This window comes from Gopherus evgoodei, chromosome 1 (assembly GCF_007399415.2).
Source record: "Gopherus evgoodei ecotype Sinaloan lineage chromosome 1, rGopEvg1_v1.p, whole genome shotgun sequence".
NCBI classification, from domain to species: Eukaryota; Metazoa; Chordata; order Testudines; family Testudinidae; genus Gopherus; species Gopherus evgoodei.
The window spans coordinates 181,002,956-181,029,020 of NC_044322.1; the positions used below are offsets into that span (position 1 = coordinate 181,002,956).

General features: G+C 42.4%; 1 protein-coding gene across 16 annotated transcripts in view; it reads left to right on the forward strand.

Annotated features, from left to right (window-relative positions):
• ROBO2 (roundabout guidance receptor 2) overlaps positions 1–26,065 on the forward strand; it is a 1,574,925-nt gene that overhangs the window by 962,140 nt on the left and 586,720 nt on the right. Inside the window, exon 1 of one of the 16 annotated variants that reach the window (XM_030580163.1) lies at positions 8,231–9,148. The exons of the other annotated variants lie outside the window; for them this stretch is intronic. Coding sequence (XP_030436023.1) covers positions 9,094–9,148 — 55 coding nt within the window. The 5' untranslated portion in view covers positions 8,231–9,093. Of the gene's footprint in view, positions 1–8,230; positions 9,149–26,065 lie in introns of those variants that run through there. 16 annotated transcript variants of the gene reach the window in all.

Consider the following 26,065-nt stretch of genomic DNA (forward strand, 5'->3'; position numbering starts at 1 on the left):
CATAATTTGTTCTTGATAGAGCTGTGTTGACTGTTACTTATTACTTTATTTTCTTTTAGGTGCTTACAAACTGATTGATTATTTGCTCCATTATCTTTCCAGGTACCAAAGTTAAGCTGATTGATCTTTACGTCCCGCAGGGTTGTCTTTATTCTCCTTTTTATAGACAGGTACTATATTTGTCCTATTCCAGTCCTCCGGTATCTCTCCTGTCCTCCAAAGATAATTGCTAATGGCTCAGAGATCTCTTCAGCCAGTTATATCCTAAAATACTTAAGGATTTCTCCAGGCCCTGATGACTTGAAGACCTCTAGCTTGTCTAAGTAATTCTTAACTTGTTCCTTTCCTATTTTAGCCTCAGCTCCTGCCCCACTTACACTGATGTTCACTACATTAATCACCCAATCATTGCTAACTATTTTGGTGAAAACTGAAACAAAAAAGGCATCTAACACTTCGGTCATTCCTGCATTTTCTGTTATTGTCTTTCCCTCCTAGTAATGGGCCTACCATGTCTCTGGTCTTCCTCTTTCTTCCCATGCATTTCTTTTTACCCTTTATGTCCCTAACTAGTTTAACCTTGTTTTGTACCTTGGCCTTTCTAATTTTGTCACTCCATGCTTGTTTCTTTTTATATTCATCCTTTATAATTTGACCTAGTTTCCCCTTCTTGATGCCTTTTTTTTTTTTTTTTTTTTTTTTTTAGTTTCAGATCACTGAAGATCTCTTGGTTAAGCCAGGGTGGCCTCTTACCATACTTCCTATCTTTCCTATGCATTGGTATAGTTTGCTCTTGTGCCATTAATAAAGTCCCTTTGAACACTACCAACTCTTCTGAACTCTTTTTTCCCTTAAACTTGCTTCCCATGGGATCTTACCAACCAATTATCTGAATTTGCTGAAGTCTGTTGTCTCTATTCTGCTGCTTTCCCTCCTACTATTCCTTAAAATCATGAACTCTTGTAATTTATTATTCATTTGCACCCAAGCTGGTTTCCACCTTCAGATTCTCAACTAGTGCCTTCCTATTTGTCAGAATCAAATCCAAAGTAGCATCTCCTGTAGTCACTTTCTACACCTTCTATAATGAAAAGTAGTCTCCAATGCATTCCAATCTGTGCCTTGCTGTATTATTTTCCCAACAGATGTCTGGGTAGTTGAAGTCCCCCATAATCACCAAGTCCTGTGCTTTTGATGATTTTGTTAGTTGTTTAAATAGTCTCATTCACCTCTTCTTCCTGGGTAGGGGGTCTAAAGTAGGCCCTGGACATGACATCACCCTTGGGCTTTTTTGTTTTTGTTTTTAATATTTTCTCCTTACCCAGAGATTTTCAACAGGTCTGCCTTCACTTCTATCTCAGCCTCTTTGATATAAATGTAACACTGCCTCCCTTTTCACCCGTTCTTCCTGAACAGGCCAAGTTTCTGTGATTCCAGTTCTTCCTACCAAGATTCTGTGATGCTAACTATATTGCATTTGTGATTATTTCATTAGTATTTCTAGTACTTCATTGTTTATTCCCCTTACTTCCTGCATTAGAACACAGACGTCTATAATGTTTATTAATTTCCCCTCTATATTCCTTCTTGTCTCTCCGTTGTCTATGCTGTGATTTCCTATGTTTCCCCCCAGATTCTGACCCTTCATGCAAGTCTCCATGTCTTGGACTTAACTGTGGGCTTTTGTCCCTTGCCCTCATTGAACATAGTTTAAAGCTTACTAGGTTCACTAGTCTGTATCCTAAAGTACTCTTCCCCTTCCTTCACAAGTGAACCCCATCTCTGCTCAGCAGTCCTCCTTAGAACAAGATCCCATGGTTGAGGAAGCCAACGTCCTCCTGGTGACAACATTCACACAGCCACATATTTACCTTCAGCACGTGTCTGTCTCTGCCCAGACCACTACCCTTGACCAGAATGATCAATGAGAAAACCACCTGTGCCACCAACGCCTTCACTTAGTTCCCAGAGCCATGTAGTCACTTCTGATCTGCTCAGGGTCATACTTCACAGTGTTATTAGTGCCCACAAGGATGGGCAGCATCAGGTAATCAGACGGCTGGATGATCCTTGGCAATCCCTTAATAATATCTCAGATATGGGTTCCTGGAAGGCAGAACACCTCCCAGGATGCCAGGTCAGGCCTGCAGGTGAGTGCCTCGGTCCCCCTGGAAAGGAATCACTGACACCTTCATTTCCTCTTGGGAGTGGTGGCCCACTCCTCCTGGGATCTTCCCAGCCCACTGCTTCTCCTCTTCCATCTCTGGGTGAAATTCCTCATCCCTTGTTGCCAGGGAAGCATACTGTTTTTTATCTCTATGGACAATGTGTTGTCCACCCCAAACCACAAGAGGTGGCACTGGGGCCAAGTTCTTTTACTCTCTTGATTGCAGCATATTTTCTTTTCTAGGAGAGTTATCAATAGTGTGTAAGACCCTCAACAACCCTCAACAGTTGTCCATTACGTGTTATCATTTTAATTACTATATAAACACTTGTGCCTATATGCCTGTTAAGATGTCATTTAAAAAATAAGCAAATTCCATATGATTTTGTAGGTAAAATAGTCAAAATTGTGACAAAAGTATATTATAGATCTTTGAAAGGCTTTTACACAATTAATGAATTGTGGCTGCAGAAACTAGAGGTACCATACAATGTGTTTCAAAAATCTTGTTAGATTAATTCAGTTTTTTTCTTGTCTTGACATTGCTTGATATAGTAAATGCTGGCTAAACATTACTGCACTCTACCAAAACTAATAGCCAATGCATATTTTAACTCATCTACAGCCATACCAACCTGGTCTTACACTATATGACACCTCTAAGCTAAGTAGGATTGAGTTTGCTCAGTACTTGAATGGGAACACTATGAGACAATTCACATGATTCAGGAAGTGGTGGTGTGATGAAACAGGGTGGCTCCCTACCAAACAAGGGAAACACCTTGGAAAGGGAAAAAAAGATCCACAGCTCTTAAGCTTCCATTACTCAGTCACATTTTCCTCCATTGAAGGTGGAGCCATTTCTGAAGTGGGTCTGGGGAACTGCATAGTTTGTCAAAATTATGGAGACTGGGATTGAAATCCCACTGAATTTCCACTGGAGGATGTAGACTCTATACATAGCCTGCATCCAGTAATAGGTTTCTTCTGCACTGGGTGTCTATACATAGAGAGAGATCCCCTCTCCCTTCTGCTTATCTATATTCCCACTCACTGTGGAAAAGCTACACCATAAGAATTGTTGCTGATTTGAGTAGCAGTAATTCATGATGGTAATAAATTTTATAAATCCTGACTACCTGAAGGAGGAATATGCAAAATATAGTCCCTGACATCCTTAACTGAATTGATGCCCTCAGGTGCATAGAGAGGAGCATCATTCACTGATTGCAAAGAGGAGAGGAACTCATGCAGAGACAGCGCATACTATTATGGAACATCCCCTCAGTATGGCCCTCTGACTAACCTCCACACATTGTATGCCTTTCACCTCTCTTTCATGCCATACATACAGAGTGAAGCCTATAGCTGAGTCAATAATGAACCAATATTGAGAACAGTTACAGGAAGGCAGCATGCAGTCAGTGAGGCATTATTCAGATGAGATTTAAAGAGTTTGTTATAACACCGACAGACTCGGTTGTTGGGATTGAATGTGGGATCTCTGGAGCTTACTGCATGAGCTAAAAGCCATACTGCCCTTAGCTAAGGCTGTAGAGCAGACTCATTAATCTCTCTCTATGTGGTCTCAGTTCCACTAGATGGGACAGAGCACCACACCCAGGAGGTGTGTGGGTTACATAATGTCCTGGACACTTGTGGACATTGAAGATCTCATGCCACTTTCAACAACAGTGTGAGTGGTCTTGGCCAAATTCCACTTTGGAGAGCTACCTACCTCAGTTCTCCCCTGTGGTTTCTGCTGGATATCTAGCTTCTGTACCTGGAAAGACAATGGAGCAAATAATTAAACAATGAATTGGCAAACATCTAGAAGGTAAGTAACAGCATGGATTTGCCAAGAACAAATCTTGTCAAACCAACCTGATAGCTTTCTTTGACAGGGTAGCAAACCTTGTGGATTGGGGGGGCGGGAGCGGTAGACAGTGTATTATTTTGACTTTAGTAAAGCTTTGATTGGAAGACTGGAAAAAATTGGATTTGTTTAGTCTGAAAAAGAGAAGACTGAGAGAGAACATAACAGTTTTCAAGTATGTAAAAGGTTGTTACAAGGAGGAGGGAGAAAAAATTGTTCTTAACCTCTGAGGATTGGACAACAAGCAGTGGAGTTGAATTGTAGCAAGGGAGGTTTAGTTTGAACATTAGGAAAAACCTCCTAACTGTCAGGATGGTTAAACACTGGAATAAATTGCCTAGGAAGGTTGTGGAATCACCATCATTGGAGATTTTTAAGAGCAGGTTAGACAAACACCTGTCAGGGATGGTCTAGATAATACTTAGTCCTGCCAAGAGTGCAGGGGACTGGACTAGATGACCTCTTGAGGTCTCTTCCAGTCCTATGATTTTATGATAGGGAGATTTTTGCAGAAGGAAAACTGAGAGTGAGTGCTTGCCTAAGGTCATGTGTGCTGTCCTAAACTGCTGTGTGATATACTGAGCTGTGCTATTAACTAGCCTGACACCCAAAAGAGGGCTGCAATTCAGTGGGGTGAAGATAACCTTTTAAATATAGGATTGGAGTCTGCAAATCTTTACTGATATTACACTTTGAAAAATAGATTCAAAGAGCATTATTATGTGAAGTTGAACACTCAAAGTTAGGAAAAGCCAGAATTAAGGTTGCATGTGGAATCTTAATTCAGGCCCCTTCAGACTGTCTTTAAGTACATGGTCACATACTATTTTTTCAGCATGACCCCTGCTGTATTCAGTGTACAGGAGGACCTGCTTTGGGGATGCAGCAGGGCAATCTTAATGCTGTCATTTCCTAAGTTTTTTGAGTGCTTCAGTTGGAAAACTTAATAATGTTCTTTGAATGTATTTTCTCTGTGTAATTTCCTATGTTTTTAAGAAAGCAAACTGACAACAATTAAATTTCAAAGGTGATATCGTAATATCACCTACATTGGTCATCAGTAAAGTTAGAACCACTAGATCTACTGCCTACACTTGTTACTTGAACTAACTCTGTTCAATTCTGCCAGTTTCCTCCTTCTCATTACCTGTGCCCAGCAGGGGACCATTGAGAACATAGGAGAGAGAAGTGATCTCACTTCTAGTGCCTGGACTAGACCTGGCACATCCTGGGCCAACTGGGAACTGCCACTGCAGGGGGAATCCTGCTCAGCAATCTCTAATCCATGCTGGAACATGCCCACTACAGATGGATTGTTTGGGGAATTAACCTGCTAAACCTTAGCATGTCTCTGCTGAGCACTGAATCATAGACACGCAGGGCTGAAAGGTTCCTCAAGAGGTCATCCAGAATGTTTCCCATGCTGAAACAGGATGGGCAAACTGCGATTTTTTCAAGGATTTATAACTTGTCCAAATTTAGGTGGATTTTCACAGGGAATGCAAAAGAGACGTCCCTGCCACAAAGGCTACCCCCAGCCAAATTTCAAGTCTCTTCTCCAAACCATGGTGGCAACAAAGCTTCTCAGCTGATTGCCAGGATTTTTTAATATAAGCAAAATGTGTTCTTAGAAATTGCTGAACCGTTTTGGCTGAAATTTCTAAACCATTTCAGACTGAGACAGACCCCCAGCTTTGCCCAAGTTTAAACATTTTTGTTGAAATTTTCAGTTATAAGCACCTGAAAACAAGGTCTTATAATGGGACATGTTTGGCAATCTTAAGAAGCAGTAGTACCAGCCTTTCCTGTATTAAGCAGTCTATTGACTTCAGTGGGAATGTTCCAGTGAATAAAGTATAAGCAGTGTGGCTAAGGGTTTGTAAGATTGTACCAACAACTGTAAAGTGATTTGGTGTATTTCAAATAAATATCCTGCATTTATTAGAAAAGCAGTGTAAGCCCATTTCTAATTTTAATTTTTCTATAATAAACAAGTCAGTAACTTTAACTGATAGAATCCTTGAAATGTCCACTGCAAAGGAAAAGATTGATTAATATTTCATGTCTTGTTCTACATATTGCTATATAAGACAGGTGATTGATGGTTTTCCAGGATTGCCAATTCAGAAGTATATTGACAAAGAAGACCATTTTCATCACCTTGCCCTAATTAGCTTTAATTATAGCCTCCTATACAAAATAGTCTTTATAGGTATTAAAATATATATTTATCTGCAGGGCATATTATAGGATAATGTAGTTCCCTGGTTTACATAAAGAGGTTGGAGTTGCCATACAGGTTTGTATCCAACAGCTATAGCTTGTTTACAGATGGCAACCAGTACACTTTATATTGTAAATACATTTACACTGCCACTTTAAAAAGTCACAGATAGAATACAAGCATCAAAGTTAACTCCAGCTGGACTTGGATCTCTCAGTAAAAGATACATATTTCACAAGTATTCATTTAAATAAGCTTCAGTGTATCATTTACATAAATGTAATGTAGCTCCTTAAATGGGCACCAAACTTATTAAAAGAATAAAATTCTAGTACATTTAAAAGGAAAATGTCACAGTAAACTGACATGATAAAATATTATGTATTCAGAGAACAAATTTACCATGCGCTAATGCAAAACATACATAAGAAGGCAAGAAAGTGCTTTTGACAAGATAGCATTGTTAATCTTGGTGAAGCAGTAGTAATTCCCCCCTTTCCCCTTTAACAGGTTTCTATTGTAGCTCTTTAAAAGAATCTTTAGCCTCAATATCCCTGTTACAAACATAACAGTTATCTAAATTCAAGATGAATGTGTTCATTTCTGTAGTACAATGTTCACTGAAAAATGAATGGAAAGTAATATATTAGTTTCAACATTTTGCACACTGTGTAAAAAGCTTTCAGAGTACCATGACAATTTAGTACACTTTTCTATTCTAGTTCTTCAGCACTAGTATTTTCATGGGGTGAGTGTACACTGTGCTGTAAATTGAACGGCATTGATGTTAGTGTACAGAATTATCCTCTAGTCAGATATGATATATACATACACGTCTGTGTAAATAATCTACTATCTCTGTAGCTATTCAGAGGTGTGTGTCTGTACAAAAGAGCACCATCCGAGATTACCGGGTAGTACAAAAGGCCCAAACCGAAACAAAAGAGAGGATATTCAAGAAGCAAAGAGAGGCTGTTTCCTGTTATGTTCCAGTAGGGGGAACTAAAGATTCATCGTCCAACCTTCCTTTTGGCTCAGGGACCTGTGTGTGTTCCTGTAACCCACTGTCTAATCATCAGTGCAAACATCAAATAGCTACCAGCTAGTCTGTGATCACACGTGGTCTCAACCACGCTGTTTACACTAAAGACACTGGAAATAATCAAACCTCTTTGATCTAACTGTGTCTTTACCTGATCACCTTGTGTTCTGCGCCGGCAGATTTTCCAATGCAGGTTTCTGTCGGGGGTTCTGTGCCTACTTTAATTTGCCTTTTATATCTTCCCCCCCTCCCAACCCCCGTTCCTACTGAACGCTGTTTTCTGTAGCCTTCCCCTCACCCCCTTTTGGCTGAGATTCTCCTATCGCCCCCTAAACTTTCGTGGCCGAACCCTGTTGGGTTTCCTATCTCCCCCTCCTTTAACGCCCAGTGGCTCACAGGTAGGATCAGATAAACTTTTCCCCTCTCCCCGATGCATCCGGTGGTAGAGCCCCAGCGAGGGTTTGGCCAGACCCTGGGAAAGCGGGACAGTCGTGTCTTGGGAAAGGAACAAATGCTCCAGCAATACACATTTGCGGGGCCGGCCAGGTTCGTTTTGGAAGCGAACCTGGCCCAGGGGGTGGGGGGCAGAAGAAAAATCGGGGGGAGGAAACCACGGGGTTCACTCCAAGGCGCTGTGTGTGCGTGAGAAAGGAGGACTCATTAGGGAACACCTCCAGGAAATTACTCACCGAGAAAATTACCTGCCCATTAAACGGGACGCAGTGAGGAGCAATCATGTAAATTGTGTGTGTGTGTGGGGGGGGGTGAGTGGAAAAGAAAGGGAGCGAGAGCTGCCTAATGGTATTGCCACCCCCCGTCTCTCGAGGAGTGGGTGTGGAGTACAGCGGTTTAGTCCACACCCCACCTCCTTCCTCCCCCCGGCAGACTAGGAGCCGCTCTCATTCTCCTCCCCTTCTTTGCGAGTCTGCGGGGCCGCCGCCGCAGAGAGGAGGAGAAGGACTGGGACGTCGGGCTGCCGGAGCCGCCTGGGCGAGCTCCAGCGGGAGGGTGCTGCGCTCGCACACAAACTCACGCTGTGCCTGACACACACTCACCGCCCAGCTCCGCTCTTTCCACTGAGCCTTTCCCATTCACAACGGCACGGCAGCGGCAGCCGCGGCAATCCTGCCGCTCACACCCTCCTGCAGCAGCAGCAGCACGTTGGACTTACTAGACTCAAGCAGTTTGCTCTTTATTTCTGGTTGGGGGGAGGGAGTATTTTGGTGGGTGCTGAGGGAAGAAATCCATGTTGCAGAATGTTGCCTAATCATCCCTGAAGGAAGTTAGGAGAGGAACTCTGCAGATTGAACTGGTTAGAGAGAGAGAGAGAGAGGAGTCAGAATAGCCAAACCCAGCCAATGTTTTTCCTGCAAAGTGCTGAGAAGTTTGTGGAACACTTTCCAGGAATCAAGTCCTTTTTCAAAGTATTTTCCTCTTGTCTTCCGAAAAAAGAACTTGGCTTTGGATTGCCATGGATCCTAAGGAGAGTCTTAGACACACTTGAATAATTCCTCTGCTTGAGCTGGATTGGTGGGAATTTAGGAGGCTGTGTGTGCAAAGCAGAAGCCTTTGGAGCTCTCTTTGCTAATCTGGATGGATCTAAAAGTGTCATCTTCAAGACCTCGCCATCTGCAGCTTTTGCTTTTAAGATTTTCCCCTTCACTTTATTTAGCTGCTAGGAAAGTCTAAACTTTTGGACCTACCTCTTCTTGTTTTTGGGTACTTTTTTGTGTCACTCTGGGATTGGTGTCTCAAGCCATCTGGATTGCTTTTAATATGTCAAAATGGGTCTGCTGATGCCACTCCTGCTGTTTGGATTTGTATATTTTCAAGTTTATGGTAAGTTCTAGAAAAAAAATCTGTCATCTCTTTTTGCAGAATTTCTTTTCATCTGAATTTGATTGGGGACAGCACATGGATGACAGTTTTTAGCGTTAATGTTATAGGATATTAATCAAGTTTGTTTCTGGTAAAGAAATAGCAATTAAAAAGAAGGGGGGAGCATATATGTTTCCAATAAGCAATCCTTCCTATTTGCCAACTTTAATGGAAAATAGGTCAGGAATGGAAAATATCAGTCTAAGCTAGAAAGGAAAGAGAAGAACCCACAGTAGTAAATCTCTTGGAGGTAACACTGTGTTTCAGCTACTATTATTTTGCCTGGTCCTCTTTCTGAACTTTTTGGTAGAGATTCGACTGATTTAAAACAGGGTAACTGTACCCTGGATTCAAGTGAGGTGAATTAGAAAATTGCAGCTATGAGCTCCTAAACAATCTGTTTGAATCTAATGCAGGCAGAGGAATGTATTAAAGGGTGTGAAAGCTGACTGTAAGATGTGGTGGAGGGGAAAACTGTCAGAAGTAGTGTGCAAGTGGGTTGTGTTACTAGAGAAAAGTACAGTATGGAAGCCAGGCTTGCTACTGGGGAAAAATCTCTGATATGAGTGTTCAGAGATTCAAAGGATTCTGTCCAGGTGCTGCAACTGTCTCCCCCTAGTCTATCAAGGCAAATACTCTTGCTTAGAGTTTTTTTCTTCTTCTTTTTTACCAATTATCCCAGGATTTTTTTGTGATTGAACTCAGCAGCATTTTGGAGAGGGTTTCTTTTGGGATTGTGTTACTGTGCTTGTTGTGGTGGACAAGTGAAGGAAGCTGAGGGGTAAAAAAGATTATATCAGCATTATCTGGCAAGCAGACTGTAATTTAATAAAAAGGATAAGATTGAAGCACTTAAAAATGGTTTGCTGCTGTGCTGCACAATGCAGAAATACATAGCATGTTACATACAGTATTTGTATGCACACAACTGGAGAACATATGCATATATTACAAGTCCTATGTGTGTGGTGTGTAGTGATACGAAATGTTTGTTCTAGCTGTCTAATTTGGATCATTTGGATATTACCTTTAAACAAGCTTTTGGACACTAGATTATTTCTCAGTTTAGGGCACTGGCCATTTTTGCCTGTCTGTGGGAGCAAACTTTGTTGCAGGAAGCTGTTGCTTAAAAACATTTAATATATCAGAATTAAAGTGAGTGAGGCCTCTCTATGAACATGCAGTGATATCATCTTACCTACTGTAGAAATTGTTTGCCAGCATGGGCAACTTGAGTATCTCTGCCCAACAGCACAGCAGTAGGCAAAACACACAAATGCAAAGCTAAGAGCAGGAGACATGAAAGTATTGCTTCACGTGAGTTGTATAATGTGCCTTGCAATTGACTCTTCAGTTTGGCCTGTTGATAAGAAAATAAGTTTCTGCGTATGGTATGTACATCCTAATCAGTATGCAATATCTCACAATAAAAGGATTTTGATAAAACACCTACCTCTAGCATCATTTGTTACAGGGATAGGTTTCACAGGAAAAAATCCCATCACAATTCACAAATCTAAGGCAACCACTGCAGAGAGAGAGAGAGAGTGTGTGTAATATAAAAATTGTAAACATTATACTACAGACATGTAAGTATAAGCATGTGTTTAAGAATGGTATGTATCTAGAAGGAATACAATTAAACTACTCAGTGGAAGTGACAGAGGGAACCAGAGGAGCTTGGTGTTACAGAATGTAATTAATGTACCAAGCTGTTTGGAGGTATATGAAACAAATGCAATTAACCAGCTTGCTGGAACTACAGAAGCAAGACATAATTTATTCTGTTTTTGTCATGGGGAACACAACTAGAGCCTTTGTTCTGATTTAGCATTATAGGACAAGGGAGCGGGCAGGTGAAGCAGATAACTAATTCAGCACTGGACCACTAATAGTGAGAGGAAATTGCCAAAAATAGATGTGAGTCTCTCTTGTTTCACTGGAAGATACTGCAGGGGCAGGGTCAACAATGAGTACATTAACAGGCTTTAAAAAATACGGTTGTGTAATGCCTTGTGGATAGCACATCATGACAAACTGCAGATAAGCTCTTATTGTCAACATTGCTAAAAAGTAACTTTGAAGAAACACTGACATTCAACCTTGGCATGTTGTCACTTTTGCCCCCCAAAGATGCATAGTTGTGATGATAGCACTGTAGGGTACATGGTGTCACCAGTTGCTTTGAAAAAAAGTATTACAAATAAAAGTGAAGACCATTATAATGAAGCACACACACATTTGGGAATAATTGAACTGTTGCTTAGAAAAAACCCTCAAACATTGTCAGAAATAAAACAAAACTTATGTCAGCACCCACTCAATTGCTATATCCCTGTGGGTTTTTTCCGCCTCCTTAAAGGCTCACTCTTAACATACTTGGCCTGAATTTCAAGTGGAGAGAGACATCCGGTAGGGTTTGAGAGAGAGAGGCTATTCTTTCCCTTGCTGTGACATTAGTTCAGTGACTTACAGGTAGCACTACACAGTGCTATGATGGTGGTGCAGATTTAGGTGGTAATTTTTCTTTATGCTTTTGTTGTACCAGAAAATTGCACTCCTACAGGAGTATGACAGAAAATAGGTGCTTTTTTTTTTTTGTGCTTATGATTTTCTTGCAGCCCCGCCCATATCCTTTTGCAGTCTGCTCAGGGAATAACTATAATTCCCTCTTTCTCCCTTTGGCAATCAAATTGGGTCCAATCTGAAAAAAATGAAATTTCTCTTTTACCACAGTGCACACTCAAAAATAAACCAGTTGAAGTCAGGGTTAAAACTGCTGATTTCCATGTAATTTTCTTTCGTTGGTTTTTCTTTCAAGCTTTACTAATGATTTGAAAAAAAGCTGCAAAGACTAACAGGAAAGTTCACAAACATTCTAGTTTGTGAATAGCTATAATTACAGATGAACATTAAGCCCTGCCCAGTATTTTTATTGGGCCAAGTTGAGCCTTGGTGCAATTCTTTGCCTCAATGGAAGTTGTAACTTTTTATACCAAGACTCAGTTGAATCCATTGTCCCATTGCACACTGCAAATGCAACACTTCCATCTGACTGATGCTGTTAAATAAACACATGTACAAATAACACTATACAAAGCACAATTTTTTGTTCCCATATAATTCTGGACGTACATTTTTGAGGTATTTATTTTCATAAGGAAAAATATCTATAATGGAGGTTCAAGCTTTCTGCCTCCCTTTTTCCTAACTTCCCTTTTTCAACAGTAGGGTTAAATCCGTGGCCTCATCTAGATCACAGTTGCCCATCAGAGGACACAGATTACATATAAAGCTAGAATATATTCTTCCAATGGGTATTTGTGCTGACAAGGTCTTGATCTCTCATGTGGTTTTTGCTGTTGATGGATAACCTTTGATTCTGTGGAATGTATGCATTTTAATGCATTAAGAGTAAAGTGCTGTTTAAATATACAGTTTGCCTCTTTCTTTCCTTTACTCTGGCCTTTCCTTTGTTAGGCCCTGATTCAGCAAAGTGCTTATGCACATGCTTGAGCCCCATTGATTCAAATTCCTACTGAAGTTATGGGGACTTAAGCATGTGCTTAAAGTTAATCAAGTGCTTAAGGATTTAGCTGAATAGAGATGAACTTATGTGCTTGGCTGCTTTGCTAAACTGGGAGCTTAATATTTACTTTCTCTACTTCCCATAAAGTAATTAGCTATCACAGCAGCATACGTTCCTGTGCAGAGATAGGAAATGAGAAAATTACCATGTTGCAGTAGCATTTCCAAGTGCTTGTGTAAAAGGCAATGTCTTTTCAGAGTGAATTTGTTTCTTTCCTCTTTAGGTAAACTCATCTTGGTGCACAATAAAAGGATATGATACAAGCAGTTATTGTTTTAAATCTCTGTCCTACCTCTTCTGCAACAGCTCAGTGGATTGCATGTACCATTAGATCAATCCTTCCAGAAGTAGTCTTCTGTGTAGGGAGCAGGCAGTGTTGCTTCTGGAAGTGTCATTTTAACAATATAACAGATTAATGGATTAATGGGCTGTAGCCAAACAAGTTGGCAGTCTTCAAAAATCTATTTAAAAAGAGAGAGAGGCATGAAGGAAAATTCAGGGGAGAAGAGAAAGCATAGGCTTGTTTATACACTTCTGATAGGCCATCCAGCAAGTGTGCTTCTAGGACTCAGCATTCAGGATGGCAAAGAACTGATATGAAGGGTCACAGCATGGCCCAGAACGTGCTTTGTCCACTGCTGAAATGTTTAGTTTAAATTACTAAATGTAGCTTTATGCATTTTAGCAATTCATTACCCTGGAATGACTATACAAATGTTGATCTCTGCTAAATACATTGCTAACAGGTTCAGCAATTTCTATTTTATCCATCCTAACAATGTCAGGTTTTTTCTGTGATCTCAACTGGCATGGCTGCTCTTTCTTTGGGTACAATCTGGTTCCCCACCTTCCTGTACACTTGCCATTGCCATAGTTGCTCCATTGCTTAGAAATCATATTGATGTTACTTCTCTCTTGCCAGCAGGCTAGTGTACTGGTGCTCGTTTCTTCATTTCTCTGGGAATCTCTCCATTTTGTGTTGCGGAAGAAAGGAAGTATTCACGCTTGCCAAATAAATAAATGCTTTATTGCTCATGCTGAAATGTACTCCTTGTATGTGAGTGAGTGTTGGCGAAAATACAGAATATTTGTTCTCGTGGAAAGCACTGTACAAAATCCTTACACTTGCAATTTTTCCTGGTGCATCCCCAGCATATCTTTAGAATTGTGGGTGTGCATGGAATGCAGAAATCTGACCTTAAACCTGACCTCAGAGATAACATTGGGGCAGGAGGTAGGTCCTTAAAGAGGCCCAATTCTGTAAACTTTTACTCATGTAAACCGATTTGTTTGACTTGAATAGGACTATGTACATGAATAAGGATGTACAAAGTGAGGCCTTATTTTGTCATCTTTGGTCTCAGGCCCATCTTACCTAGCACACACCATGGATAACTGCTCTTGTTCAAAAACAAGAGCAAGTTGTAAATTTCTGTTCTTCCCTCCAATCCTTTCCTCAACAAACTATTCCCCTTTTGTTGTTTATACTTATCATTAGTTAATGTATAAATTAAACAAAGAAGGTCTGTTCATTTAGGACCTGATTCCTGATGAGAATTTTGCCTTGACTTGTAGTAGGATTTGGAAAGGAGGTGGCTTATTGAATCATTATAAATAAAGCACTGGTTTTAGTTCAGAATGTGACCTTTGTGAATGTGATTTACCTATTGCTATGTCTTCATAGCCCTGGAAGACGTGTTATCAGGTATGTGTTCCCTTTTCACCAGGCTCTCAGAATTGAGTAAACTTAGGGTTCCCAAGTGAATAGAATTCTGACTTCATAGACTCATAGACTTTAAGGTCAGAAGGGACCATCATGATCATCTAGTCTGACTTCCTGCACAATGCAGGCCACAGAATCTCACCCATCCACTTCTATAACAAATGCCTAACCTATGTCTGAGTTATTGAAGTCCTCAAATTGTGGTTTGAAGACCTCAGGCTGCAGAGAATCCTCCAGCAAGTGACCTGTGCCCCAAGCTGCAGAGGAAGGTGTAAAAACTCCAGGGCCTCTGCCAATCTGCCCTGGAGGAAAATTCCTTACTGACCCCAAATATGGCGATCAGCTAAACCCTGAGCATGTGGGCAAGACTCACTAACCAGTACCCAGGAAAGATTTCTCTGTAGTAACTCAGATCCCAGCCCATCTAACATCCCATCACAGACCACTGGGCATACTTACCTGCTGATAATCAAAGATCAGTTGCTAAATTAATTGCCAAAATTAGGCTGTCTCATCATACCATCCCCTCCATATACTTATCAAGCTTAGTCTTAAAGCCAGATATGTCTTTTGCCCCCACTACTCCCCTTGGTAGGCTGTTCCAGAACTTCACTCCTCTAATGGTTAGAAACCTTCATCTAATTTCAAGTCTAAACTTCCTAGTGTCCAGTTTATATCCATTTGTTCTTGTGTCCACATTGGTACTAAGCTTAAATAATTCCTCTCCCTCTTTGATATTTATCCCTCTGATATATTTATAAAGAGCAATCATATCCCCCCTCAACCTTCTTTTGGTTAGGCTAAACAAGCCAAGCTCTTTGCGTCTCCTTTCATAAGCCAGGTTTTCCATTCCTCAGATCATCATAGTAGCCCTTCTCTAAACCTGTTCCAGTTTGAATTCATCCCTCTTAAACATGGGAGACCAGAACTGCACACAGTATTCCAGATGAGGTTTCACCAGTGCCTTATATAACGGTACTAACACCTCCTTTTCTTTGCTGGAAATACCTCGCCTGATGCATCCTAAAACTGCATTACCTTTCTTTAATGGCCATATCACATTGGTGGCTCATAGTCATCCTGTGATCAACCAATACTCCGAGGTCCTTCTCCTCCTCTGTTACTTCCAACTGATGTGTCCCCAACTTATAACTAAAATTCTTATTAATTCCTAAATGCATGACCTTGCACTTTTCACTATTAAATTTCATCCTATTACTATTATTCCAGTTTACAAGCTCATCCAGATCTTTCTGTATGATATCCCCGGTCCTTCTCTGTGTTAGCAATACCTCCCAGCTTTGTGTCATCCACAGACTTTATTAGCACATTCCTACTTTTTGTGCCAAGGTCAGTAATAAAAAGGTTAAATAAGATTGGTCCCAAAACTGATCCCTGAGGAACTCCACTAGCAACCTCCTTCCAGCTTCACAGTACACCTTTCAGTATGGCCCGTTGTAGTCTCCCTTTTAACCAGTTCCTTAATCCACTTTTCAATTTTCATATTGATCCCCATCTTTTCCAATTAATAATTCCCCACATGGAACTGTGTCAAATGCCTTACTGAAATCGAGGTAAATTAGACCTGTAAGACTTGAAACAAGTATGTGAACATGCACCTGCAACATTGTGACTAATTCTCTCTTTTCATTCCTCTACATGGGCTTCTATTCAGAAAAAGGTCTTTGGTTCATTTTTAATTTATGGTCCACAGGCTTAGTTTGCTGAATTATTTTTCACTGGCCTACTGGAGGCAAGGAGTCCAGGCTGAAATTTGAAAGGTTATACAGAGTAGTTTAGGACAACAAGGTCTTTATGATGATGCAGATTTGACGCCAGCTTGATTAAAGCCAAGACATTCAAAGTCAAGGGTTGATACTCTGACTGTAATTCACAACATTGAGAGAAAACACAAGGCAAATAATAACAAGCTTTTTGCCTTGAGTTCCTCTTCTGAGTTAATTGCATACTCTGTTCAGGACTAGATTGGGGCTTTTGCAGCCACCATTGAGCTAGGAGTGCCTGCTCTGGTGCAAGCTACTGGAGGCACAATGCATTTTTTTGGGAAGCATGCTGAGGAGCTGCAATGACTGCACTCTTTTAACAAGTGAAGCATGAGCTCCACATAGTACTAGATGTAGCCTCCAAACATTAGCAGTATGGAAATAGGGTAGCCATGATCCTACCACACCCTCTTTAAAGGTGTGGAGCACCTCAGCCTTCACCAATTCTCTTTCTCCCTTGTACTGAGACTGTGTAGGCACTCAAGTTCTTGATGCCTGCCAATGGAGGGAGTGCCTAAAGTAGGGGAGGGCTTTTTATGGCCTCTCTGCTCCATGCTTTGGCTGTGCTGTCATGCAGCCATATGATAGCAGTCACAGTCTGGATTTTAATTCTGTAAAAAGAATTCCTCATACAAATAAGCGTAGAAACAATAATACAGAAACTGCGCCAAGCACACATACATAATAAGCGGATGATGCCTGTGTGGAGCCATTATGCTTTAGCAGAAAGTCCTTATTTAGAATCCATTGGACCGTTGCGATATGACTATGTTAATTTAAAATGTTCTGGCAAAAAGTACTAACCTTCTGCATCTGTGATTGATTTTTGATCCTTCAGTAAACCAGGTGTTTGTTTATTTGGCTAAATGGTTTCTTTGTAAACTGATTTAATGACAGCTGTTATCTACAGCTCTGCACAAGTTAGTGGTTTTGCTTCACCAAGTATTGAGTTAACTTTCTCTTTGGCTTGCTCCTGGGTGGGTTGCAACCATCCTCCCCAAGCAAAGGTGATGTTCAGTTCAAACAAAGCCCAAAAACTTATAATGGTTGAAGCCACCTGTTTTTTTTGTCAAAACCATGTGTTTTCCATAGTTAACACAAAGTTACCATAGTTCCACAGGAAACCATAAATTGTCCTAGATTTGCTGATAACTGAAGCTCATGAACATTGGCAGATCTTTGGGTCAATGCAGTGTTAGTTTTGACGCAAAGCCTAAAACCAAGTGAGATTGTAGGCTTTGAGTTTTCACTCTGTACGTTGTGCACAACTCTCCTGGAATAGTGGGAAATGCTACTGCAACTTTAATTGCACATTAAAACTGCTAGTTTCTCAACATTTGCAAGGGCATATTGTATTACTTACCATTCCGAGTTTAGTTTGGAGCAAACTTACTGTGAGGGTCATACATCATGATCGCCCTCCCTGTTAATGAGACTTCATTGTCCTCTTTGGTTCCAACAGACTTCTGCTAAATAACAATAATAGTAATACCCAGCTCTTATATAGAACTTTTCAGCAGTAGATCTAAAAGTGCTATACAAAGAAGTTTAGTATCACTATCTCCATTTTACAGCTGGGGAAACTGAGGCAAAGATCGCTGAAGTGACTTCCCCAAGTTCAAGAGGAGGCCAGTGGCAAAGCCAGGATTTGAGCCCAGGTCTTCTGAGTCTCAGTCTAGTGCTCTATTCTCAAGCCATTGGTCTGACATAGCATTCTTCCTGCTCAGTCATGGGGTCATTGTCACCATTCCCCATCTTCGTTTTCTCAGGTGGGTTTAAACGGAGTAACAGTTTTCTTGGCCTGAGATATGGGAAATACACTGTTAGCCTGACATTGCAAGATTCGAAGTACAATCTCTTTTCTTACAGATTGAAGCAACTACCTAGATGATTAAGCCACTATTTCTGATGTGGCACACAGTCTTTTAATATGCATTTCTGCATTCCCTGTGCAACTGCAGTGCAATGTGCCAACACGAGTAGGCTTCATCAGTAATGTGCTTGTCATAAATGTACATCAGGCAAATAATGCAAAGAATAAATGGCCAGCAGCAAGTTGTAAAGCACCGTAAGCTCTGTAGTTCGCTTCTGTTAATCACTAGCCATTGATTTCAGGAGAAACTGAGTGGAAAAAATTTAACCTTTTTAAAACCAAAATGTCAGGTAACTTGTATCAGCCAGCATCTTTCTCCTGCAAAGTGGACTAGAGGAACCTTTCATTCGGGAGTATCAGAGGTACTTTTTTACTGCTGTGAAAATGTCAAGAGTTAAGTAGTAGTTATGAGAAGTATATAATGGTACATCAGAACTGTAATCATGGATCTTAAAGCTGTAATCCCGTATAATTTTTCAAGGTGCTTACGCTTCTACAGCCAGTATTGCTTCTTCATTGGTCAAAAGGAAAGAGGAGTTTTAACCTATGGTACTTGTATGTTAGATCTGTAGCGGTGCAGAAAGTGTGGACGCCTGTTTTCAGGGCATACATTGATTGCTTCAGTCCAAGAGTTATTGTTTTGGAAAGTGGAAGGAGGCGATCCTATACTGCACACTGTAGACACCCTGGACCAAATTCTCTGCTGGTATAACTCCATTCAGCTCGATGTTCTTATTCATTTTTGCAAGTATATGGTTATATGATACAAATGAATTTCAGTGCGTTAACTTGCCTTTTGACAATGCGGATAGTCATCGAGTAGTGAACATTCTGTAAAGAAACAAATCTTAGAGAAAGAGAACCTATAGGTTATCACTGACCTTTCATCTCAAACTATTGCATTTGTAATGTTTCCAGACTGGAGTTTAAGAAGTTTCAAGCCAGTCAATAGAATGTATCCACTCATGCGAATGTCTGAACTACAAATTTGTTCTGCACTTTTCTTCTATGTGAACTCGTTTCATCTTCTTAAGCAGCACAATGTGGCATGCACCTAATAAGATCAGACAGTTTGTTTTTTAAAATTCAGCTCTGCATAAGATAAAATCCAAGCTTTTGGAATATGGGGATTTTTAAAAAAAATCAGCATACAATCCTATGAGCTTTAAAACTGTGCATTGGAAAATGTGTTTCATGTATGTTCGTGCATGGCTGTGTGAAAGAAAACATCTCCAGAAACAAAAGGAAATATGTGCAGTTATAGGCAAAAATTGTAAACATAATAATGGGAATTGCTGGAGCATTGAATTAAAAGAAAATGAAATACCTGACAAGTAGATAAATAGATATTTAGTTAATATGGATTGTTAAGATTCACATAAAACAGAATTGTTTAGTGTTTACTGAATCCTTTTTGACAATCAATCAATTTAGGATCAAATGCAATAGAACATGTGTCTGGCTTTGTATGACCCCGAATTTTTCTGTTCTCCCTTTGAGCAGACAACATGCCTTTTCCCCTAAGTGATCTTGGTTGCTAGGAGAAGTGCAGTGGTCTGGCCGCCTCTTACCCAGCCGTAAAACCAAAGGGTGTATTGAGGTAGAGCGAGATGCAAAGCACAGTATGGGCCATGAATCTTGAGTTGTCTCTAATATGTCCACTTTGTTCCCACTTTTTCTTCAAAAACTTTTGTTTTTACCAATACTGTTTCTTTTCAACCATCTTCTATCAGCCTTTCAGAGAGGGGAAAAACTGTGCTGCTGAGAGACCACTCAGAGAAACAAAAAAAGGGGTTGAGAGTTATTCATGGGGCCACATTAGTGACAATGCAAGCTCAATGAATAGCTTCAGTCAGCTGCCTTTAAAGTTGAGTGATTAATTCCTTCTGTTTTTGCTGGGGGTAAAAGGCCCTCAGAAAGGTCTTCATACTGGTTCTGCCAGATTTCAGCCTAGATTCTGACCACATTCTGTGGAACTGTTTGCAAAGAATTCTCTCAAACTGCAATGTATGTAGCTTTCCTGAGGCATGTTTTAAGATTTCAAATAGTGTTAACTAAATTGGATTGCAACTAACAGGACAAAATTATTAACAACGTGCTACAGTACAATCCTATTTATGTAAAGCCCTTTCATTCAAAACTCTCTGATTTATCTGACTCAATCCTATACCCTGATGTGAATCACTTAACCAGTACCTCCCCCAAATGATCTTTCTAAACATAAGTTAGCCAAGCGTTTTTGGATGCCCCTAAAATCTCGTGCATAAAATAGTTCATTTCATTGTATGGCTAGACAGTGAGATGCCTGTTAATGAAAAAAAAAAAGATTTAATAGTCATAATTCAGACCATTCCCACTTTAAATAGTCTGCTTTATTTGCATAATTAAAATCTCATTACAGTTATCCCAACATTTTTGTGAAGTTCCCTAAGAAAAAGCTGCAAAGGTGAGGTCCGAGGTTTCTCATGTGCTGTCCTATGAAGATGAGACCATGTGACTATAAACAATTGGGATTTGTGCTGCAAAGCTGATGAGTGACTGGGATCAGAACAGTCCTATGCGTAATTTCTTTACAGGAAAACTAGTTATTCAAGTGCAGAACCATACTGTGGCCAGGGATCTTATTACTAATTTGGAATGGCTTGGCTATTCATTCTCGTGACTTGCAGATCATACAGAAATGTAAGGCCAGTGTCAGCGGTGACATAAGTGGTGGTGAAAATGGAAAGAATAGTGTAACTCTTACCAATTTGTCGATGGTTGAGCAGAATGGGTACAATTTATTTCTGGGGGTACCAGATTACCTCTAGGTACTGGATTCAGTCCTGTCATAATTCTATGGGATTTGTGCCTGTTCAGATCAAGACTGAATATGTCCTCTGGGAGAGCTACAGATGACACAGATGTAAGTTAAATTAGAGTGAGTTTTCTTCATGTTACACTCAGCTGTCAGTGGCTTTTCCTGCTAACCACAGAAATTTAGATTGCCATTTACATCACACAAGTACTTCCATGAAGGCAATACATACTTACAGGTTGAGTATGGCCCAGTAAATTGCAATAGGAGCTGTATTGTTTATGTAATCATTTGGCAGTGTAAAAGTAAATCCTAGTGATAATGGATAGATCCTTGTTATGTTGGGTAATTATCTTTATGGTTAGTAGGGCACTGGCTAGCTGACAACATTCAGCTATGAATATTTTGGCCCAATTGATTGCCCAACATCACCATAGGCGTCATCCACGGCAGCACTGAACTCACTTAACAATGAGATTCTCCTTTCTCTTCCTGCAGTCCCCTATCTAATTCACCACACAGCTTCCAACTTTATGCAAAAATGAAGCAGAGGTCCTACAGAGAACTACCTCCATCACTACACAATCCTGATTTATCCCCAGAGAGAATTCTTTTCTAGAGGAAATATTAAATAAAGATTATGTGATCAAAAACTGTAGAACAAGATAGCCAAATTAATGTTGAATGAGCAACCTTTAATCCTGGCATTTTCTAACTTTTGATTGCTTTGCAACCTTAATGTTCTTCACCATATTATTTTGTGTGTAATTTTCCAGATTTTTAAAAAGGGAAACTCAAGAAAACCAAGTTCCATCATGGTTCATTAGTAGGGTTGGAACCGTTATAGCCATCTTCCAGACCTCTGCCACTTGAGTTATCTCTGTGGCTGGTAGTAGGCTGTTATCCTTTATGCTGGCCAGCTCCTGAAAGGGGATGAGATGCAAACTTTTGCTGACTGTAGAGAAATGTTGGGACTATCGAGTTCAATTACAGGTGGGGGAAGGGTGGGGGCGGAGCATGCTGTTTTTGTCCTGTTTCCTACTGTCCCTGTCTGCTAGCATGTCATTTTTCCTCAGCATGTCCCTGCTGTTTCATGTCCCCCACCTCCTATTGCCCCTCCCTCCCAGTTATTTTCTCCCTCAACAGCCTGTGAGGGAGCAGACTCAGTAGACACAGAATATTGGGAGAGTTTTACTACCATGCTCTAAGAAACTTCTACTGCGCATATGCAAATGGTGATGTTTCAGAGTTTTACAACTCAGCCAAATATGGATATTTTTTGCATGGCAATGGCCAAAGGCATGTTACTGACCCTAAGGCAGGGGCGGGCAAACTTTTGGGCGTGAAGGCCGCATTGGGTTTTGTAAATTGTATGGAGGACCGGTTGGGGAGGGGGTCGTGGCCCAGCCCCCACCTCCTATCTGCCCTCCCCTCCTCCTGCCCCATCTAACCCCCCCGTTCCCTATCGGCTCCTCTGAGACCCCTGTCCCATCCACACACACCCGCTTCCTGTCCCCTGATTGCCCCTGGACCCCTGTCACCCCATACAACCTCTCCCCTCATTCCTGACTGCCCCCCTGGGACCCCTGCCCCATCCAACCATCCCTTCTCCCTGTCTTCTGACTGCCCCCTACCACCCCATCCAACCCCCTCTCCTTCCTGACTGCTCTCCGGGATCCCTGTCCCCATTCGACCCCCGGTTTCCCCCCTGACCACTATCCACACCCCCACCCCCTGACCACCACCCCGAACTCCTCTGCCCTCTATCCAACCCCTCCCCCCCCGCTCCCTGCCCCCTTTCCACGCTGCCTGGAGCCGGGTCGTGCCGCTGGAGCCAGGCCACATTGCTGCCGCCACCACCACGCAGCACAGTGCACCGGGTCAGGCCAGGCTCTGCAGCTGTGCTGCCCAGAAACTCACAGCCCCACCGCCCAGAGCATTGCGCCGGCGATGGAGCGAACTGAAGCTGCAGGGGAGAGGGGACAGCAGGGGAGGGCTGGGGGCCAGCCTCCTTGGCCAGGAGCTCGGGGGCTGGGTAGGATGGTCCCATAGACCGTAGTTTGCCCACCCCTGCCCTAGGGTGACCCATCACAAATTTTCAAGCCCCTGGTTCAAAACATAGAGGAGTTGGAGATTCTTAAAGAAATAGTAGTAATAATTTTTTAACATAGGTAAAAACCATGTATTCTCTCCCCCCCCCCAACGTTATTCTAGCAAATGGCTGAACCATTTTGCTGCACTTTATGAAAAGAAATTCAGACTGAGGCAGACTCAGGCATACACATTTTCAGCTCAAACTGTGAAAGTTTCAGCCAACCTTAACTACAGAGATGCTTGCAGCTCTGCTTATATGAAAGGACTGCAAGGAGATACTTAAGTCCAAAACAGTCTCTGGTGTAACTCTACTGAAGTCAATAGCATTACACTGAGGATGACTTTGGCCTATGAAGTCTCTTAAAAATGTGTACCTTAATATTTTTGGGAGCAAATGTTTATACCTATAGGAACTTGAATTTAATATTGATATTTCCAATGCTGATGAATTAGTATTTGTCACGGAGTGTAGGGGAGTCACCATGACTCTCAGCCAGCCAGTAAAACAGAAGGTTTATTAGATGACTGGAACACAGTCCCAAGCAGAGCCCTCAGCCAGGTCCCTTGGGGGGGGGAGGAGGAGGAAGTCAGGGGGGTTAGACCCCAACCATGGGGGGTTCCCTCCGTTTCCCCAGGCAGCTTCAAACTGAAACTCCACTGCAGTCGTCTCCTTCCCCCTTCCTCCCGGCTCCTTCTCCAGCCTTTGTCCAGTTTCATAGGCAAAGGTGTCACCTGGCCCCATCCTCCTGCCGGCTCAGGTTACAGGCTCAGGTATCATCCCTCAAGTAAAATTACCCCCTGCTATCCCATCCCCCATGCAGACAGTCCCAGTAAAACTAGACAACATTCCAGATCAGTCCGCCCCGTTTCCTACTGTGTCACATCTCTCCTCCCTTCGAGACTGAACTGAGCGGGGTCACTTTGACTGGTGACCTGGGGAAGTTCAGGGCCCCCTCTCGTGGACAACGCATCTGCTATCATGTTGGCACTCCCCTTCACGTGGACCACATCCATGTCATAATCCTGCAGAAGCAGGCTCCACCTCAGGAGCTTGGCGTTGGCTCCTTCATCTGGTGTAGCCAGGTCAGGGGAGAGTGGTTGGTGTACATGGTGAAGTGTCACCCAAATAGATATGGCTCTAGTTTCTTAAGGGCCCACATCATGGCCAGACAGTCCTTCTTGATGGCCGCGTAGTTTTGCTCTCAGGGTAGCAACTTCTTGCTCAGGTACACGGTGGGGGTGTCTCTCCCCCTTTTCATCATCCTGCATTAGCACCGCCCCCAGTCCCGGGTCTGAGGCATTGGTGAACACCATAAAGGGCTTGTCAAAGTCTGGGTTTGCCAAAACTGGGCCACTGACCAGAGCTTCCTTCAGTGCACAGAGAGCTGTCTGGCACTGCTCGGTCCAGACCACCTTGTCTGGCGTCCCCTTCTTGCATAGCTCAGTGATGGGGGCAGCTATGGAGCTAAAGTGGGGCACAAATCTTCGATAGTACCCCACCATCCCAATAAAGGCTTGGACCTGCTTTTTGTTTTGTGGAGCAGGCCAGTCTCTGATCACCTCCACTTTGGCTGGTTCCGGCTTTAGGCAGCTGCTCCCCACCCGATGGCCCAGGTAAGATTCTTCAGCCATCCCCACCTTGCACTTCTCAGCCTTTACTGTCAGCCCAGCCTCCTGGAGTCGGTCCAGCACTTGTTTAACATGGAACACATAGTCCTCCCATGTTTGGCTAAAGACACAGATGTCATCAATATATGCCACAGCAAAACTCTACAAATATCCCCTTCAGTAGCTGATCCACCAGCCCCTGGAAGGTAGCTGGTGCCTCCTTGAGGCCAAAAGGCAAGGTCAGGAACTCACAGAGCCCCAGCAGGGTGAGAGAGGCCGATTTCAGCCTGGCATCTGCATCCAGGGGCACTTGCCAGTAGCCATTGCTGAGATCCATGGTGGTAAGGTACTGAGCTCTTCCCAATTTGTCTAGGCTAGGAGTTTGTCGGGCCTGGGCATGCCTGGGGTAGGCATCGGATACAGTGATGGCATTAAGCTTCCAATAGTTCACACAGAACCGGATCCTTTTTGGGGACCAGCACTACTGGCGATGCCCAAGGGCTGGAAGATGGCTGGATCACCCTCAAAGCCAGCATTTCCCTGACCTCTTTTTCCAGGTCCTACGCAGTTTTCCCTGTGTCTCGGGAGGGGGAGCATTTTATAGGAGGATGCGATCCTGTCTCCACCCAGTGGACAGCCCGATTAATGTGTCCAGGCTGGTTGGAAAACAGCTGTTGGTACAGATACAGCACCCTTCTGAACTCAGCTTGCTGGGAAGGGGTTAGCTGATCAGACAGGGGAATTGTTTCCAGAGGGGAGCCAGCTCTTGTCCCACGGAATAGATCTGCTAAAGCAGGGGTCAGCAACCTCTGGCACACGGCTCGCCAGAGTAAGCATGCGGGCAGCACATCCCTCGGCTCGCGCCGCTTCTCGCAGCCCCCATTGGCCTGGAGCGATGAACTGTGGCCAGTGGAAGCTGTGATCAGCCGAACCTGCAGACTTGGCAGGTAAACAAACTGGCCCGGCCCACCTGGGTGCTTACCCTGGCCAGCTGCATGCCAAAGGTTGCCGACCCCTGTACTGAAGGGTCATCTCCCCGCTCCCTACTGCATCACAGTATTGATGTCGCTATATTGTAGGTATTCCTTGTAGTCTCTGGGTGAAATCCTATGGAAGTAATTGGGCATTTGTCATTGATTTCAGTGGAATCAGGATTTCACCTGGTGAGTGCACGATGTTTCTTCTGTGTGGGAAGGTGATGCTGAAAATGGAGTTTGATGTTTTTTAATTACACAGAGCTTAAGAGATTGGCTTAAAATTAAGCGTACAGCTGTAATTACAAGACTATTAGGTAAAAGAAGATTCACCTGGACTGTGTCCATTTAAATGAAGACAGTTGGCAAGTAACTCAAATAGCAATGTAGTAAAGCTATATCCAACAGTAGGCAGCATAGCCATCTACCTGTGAAC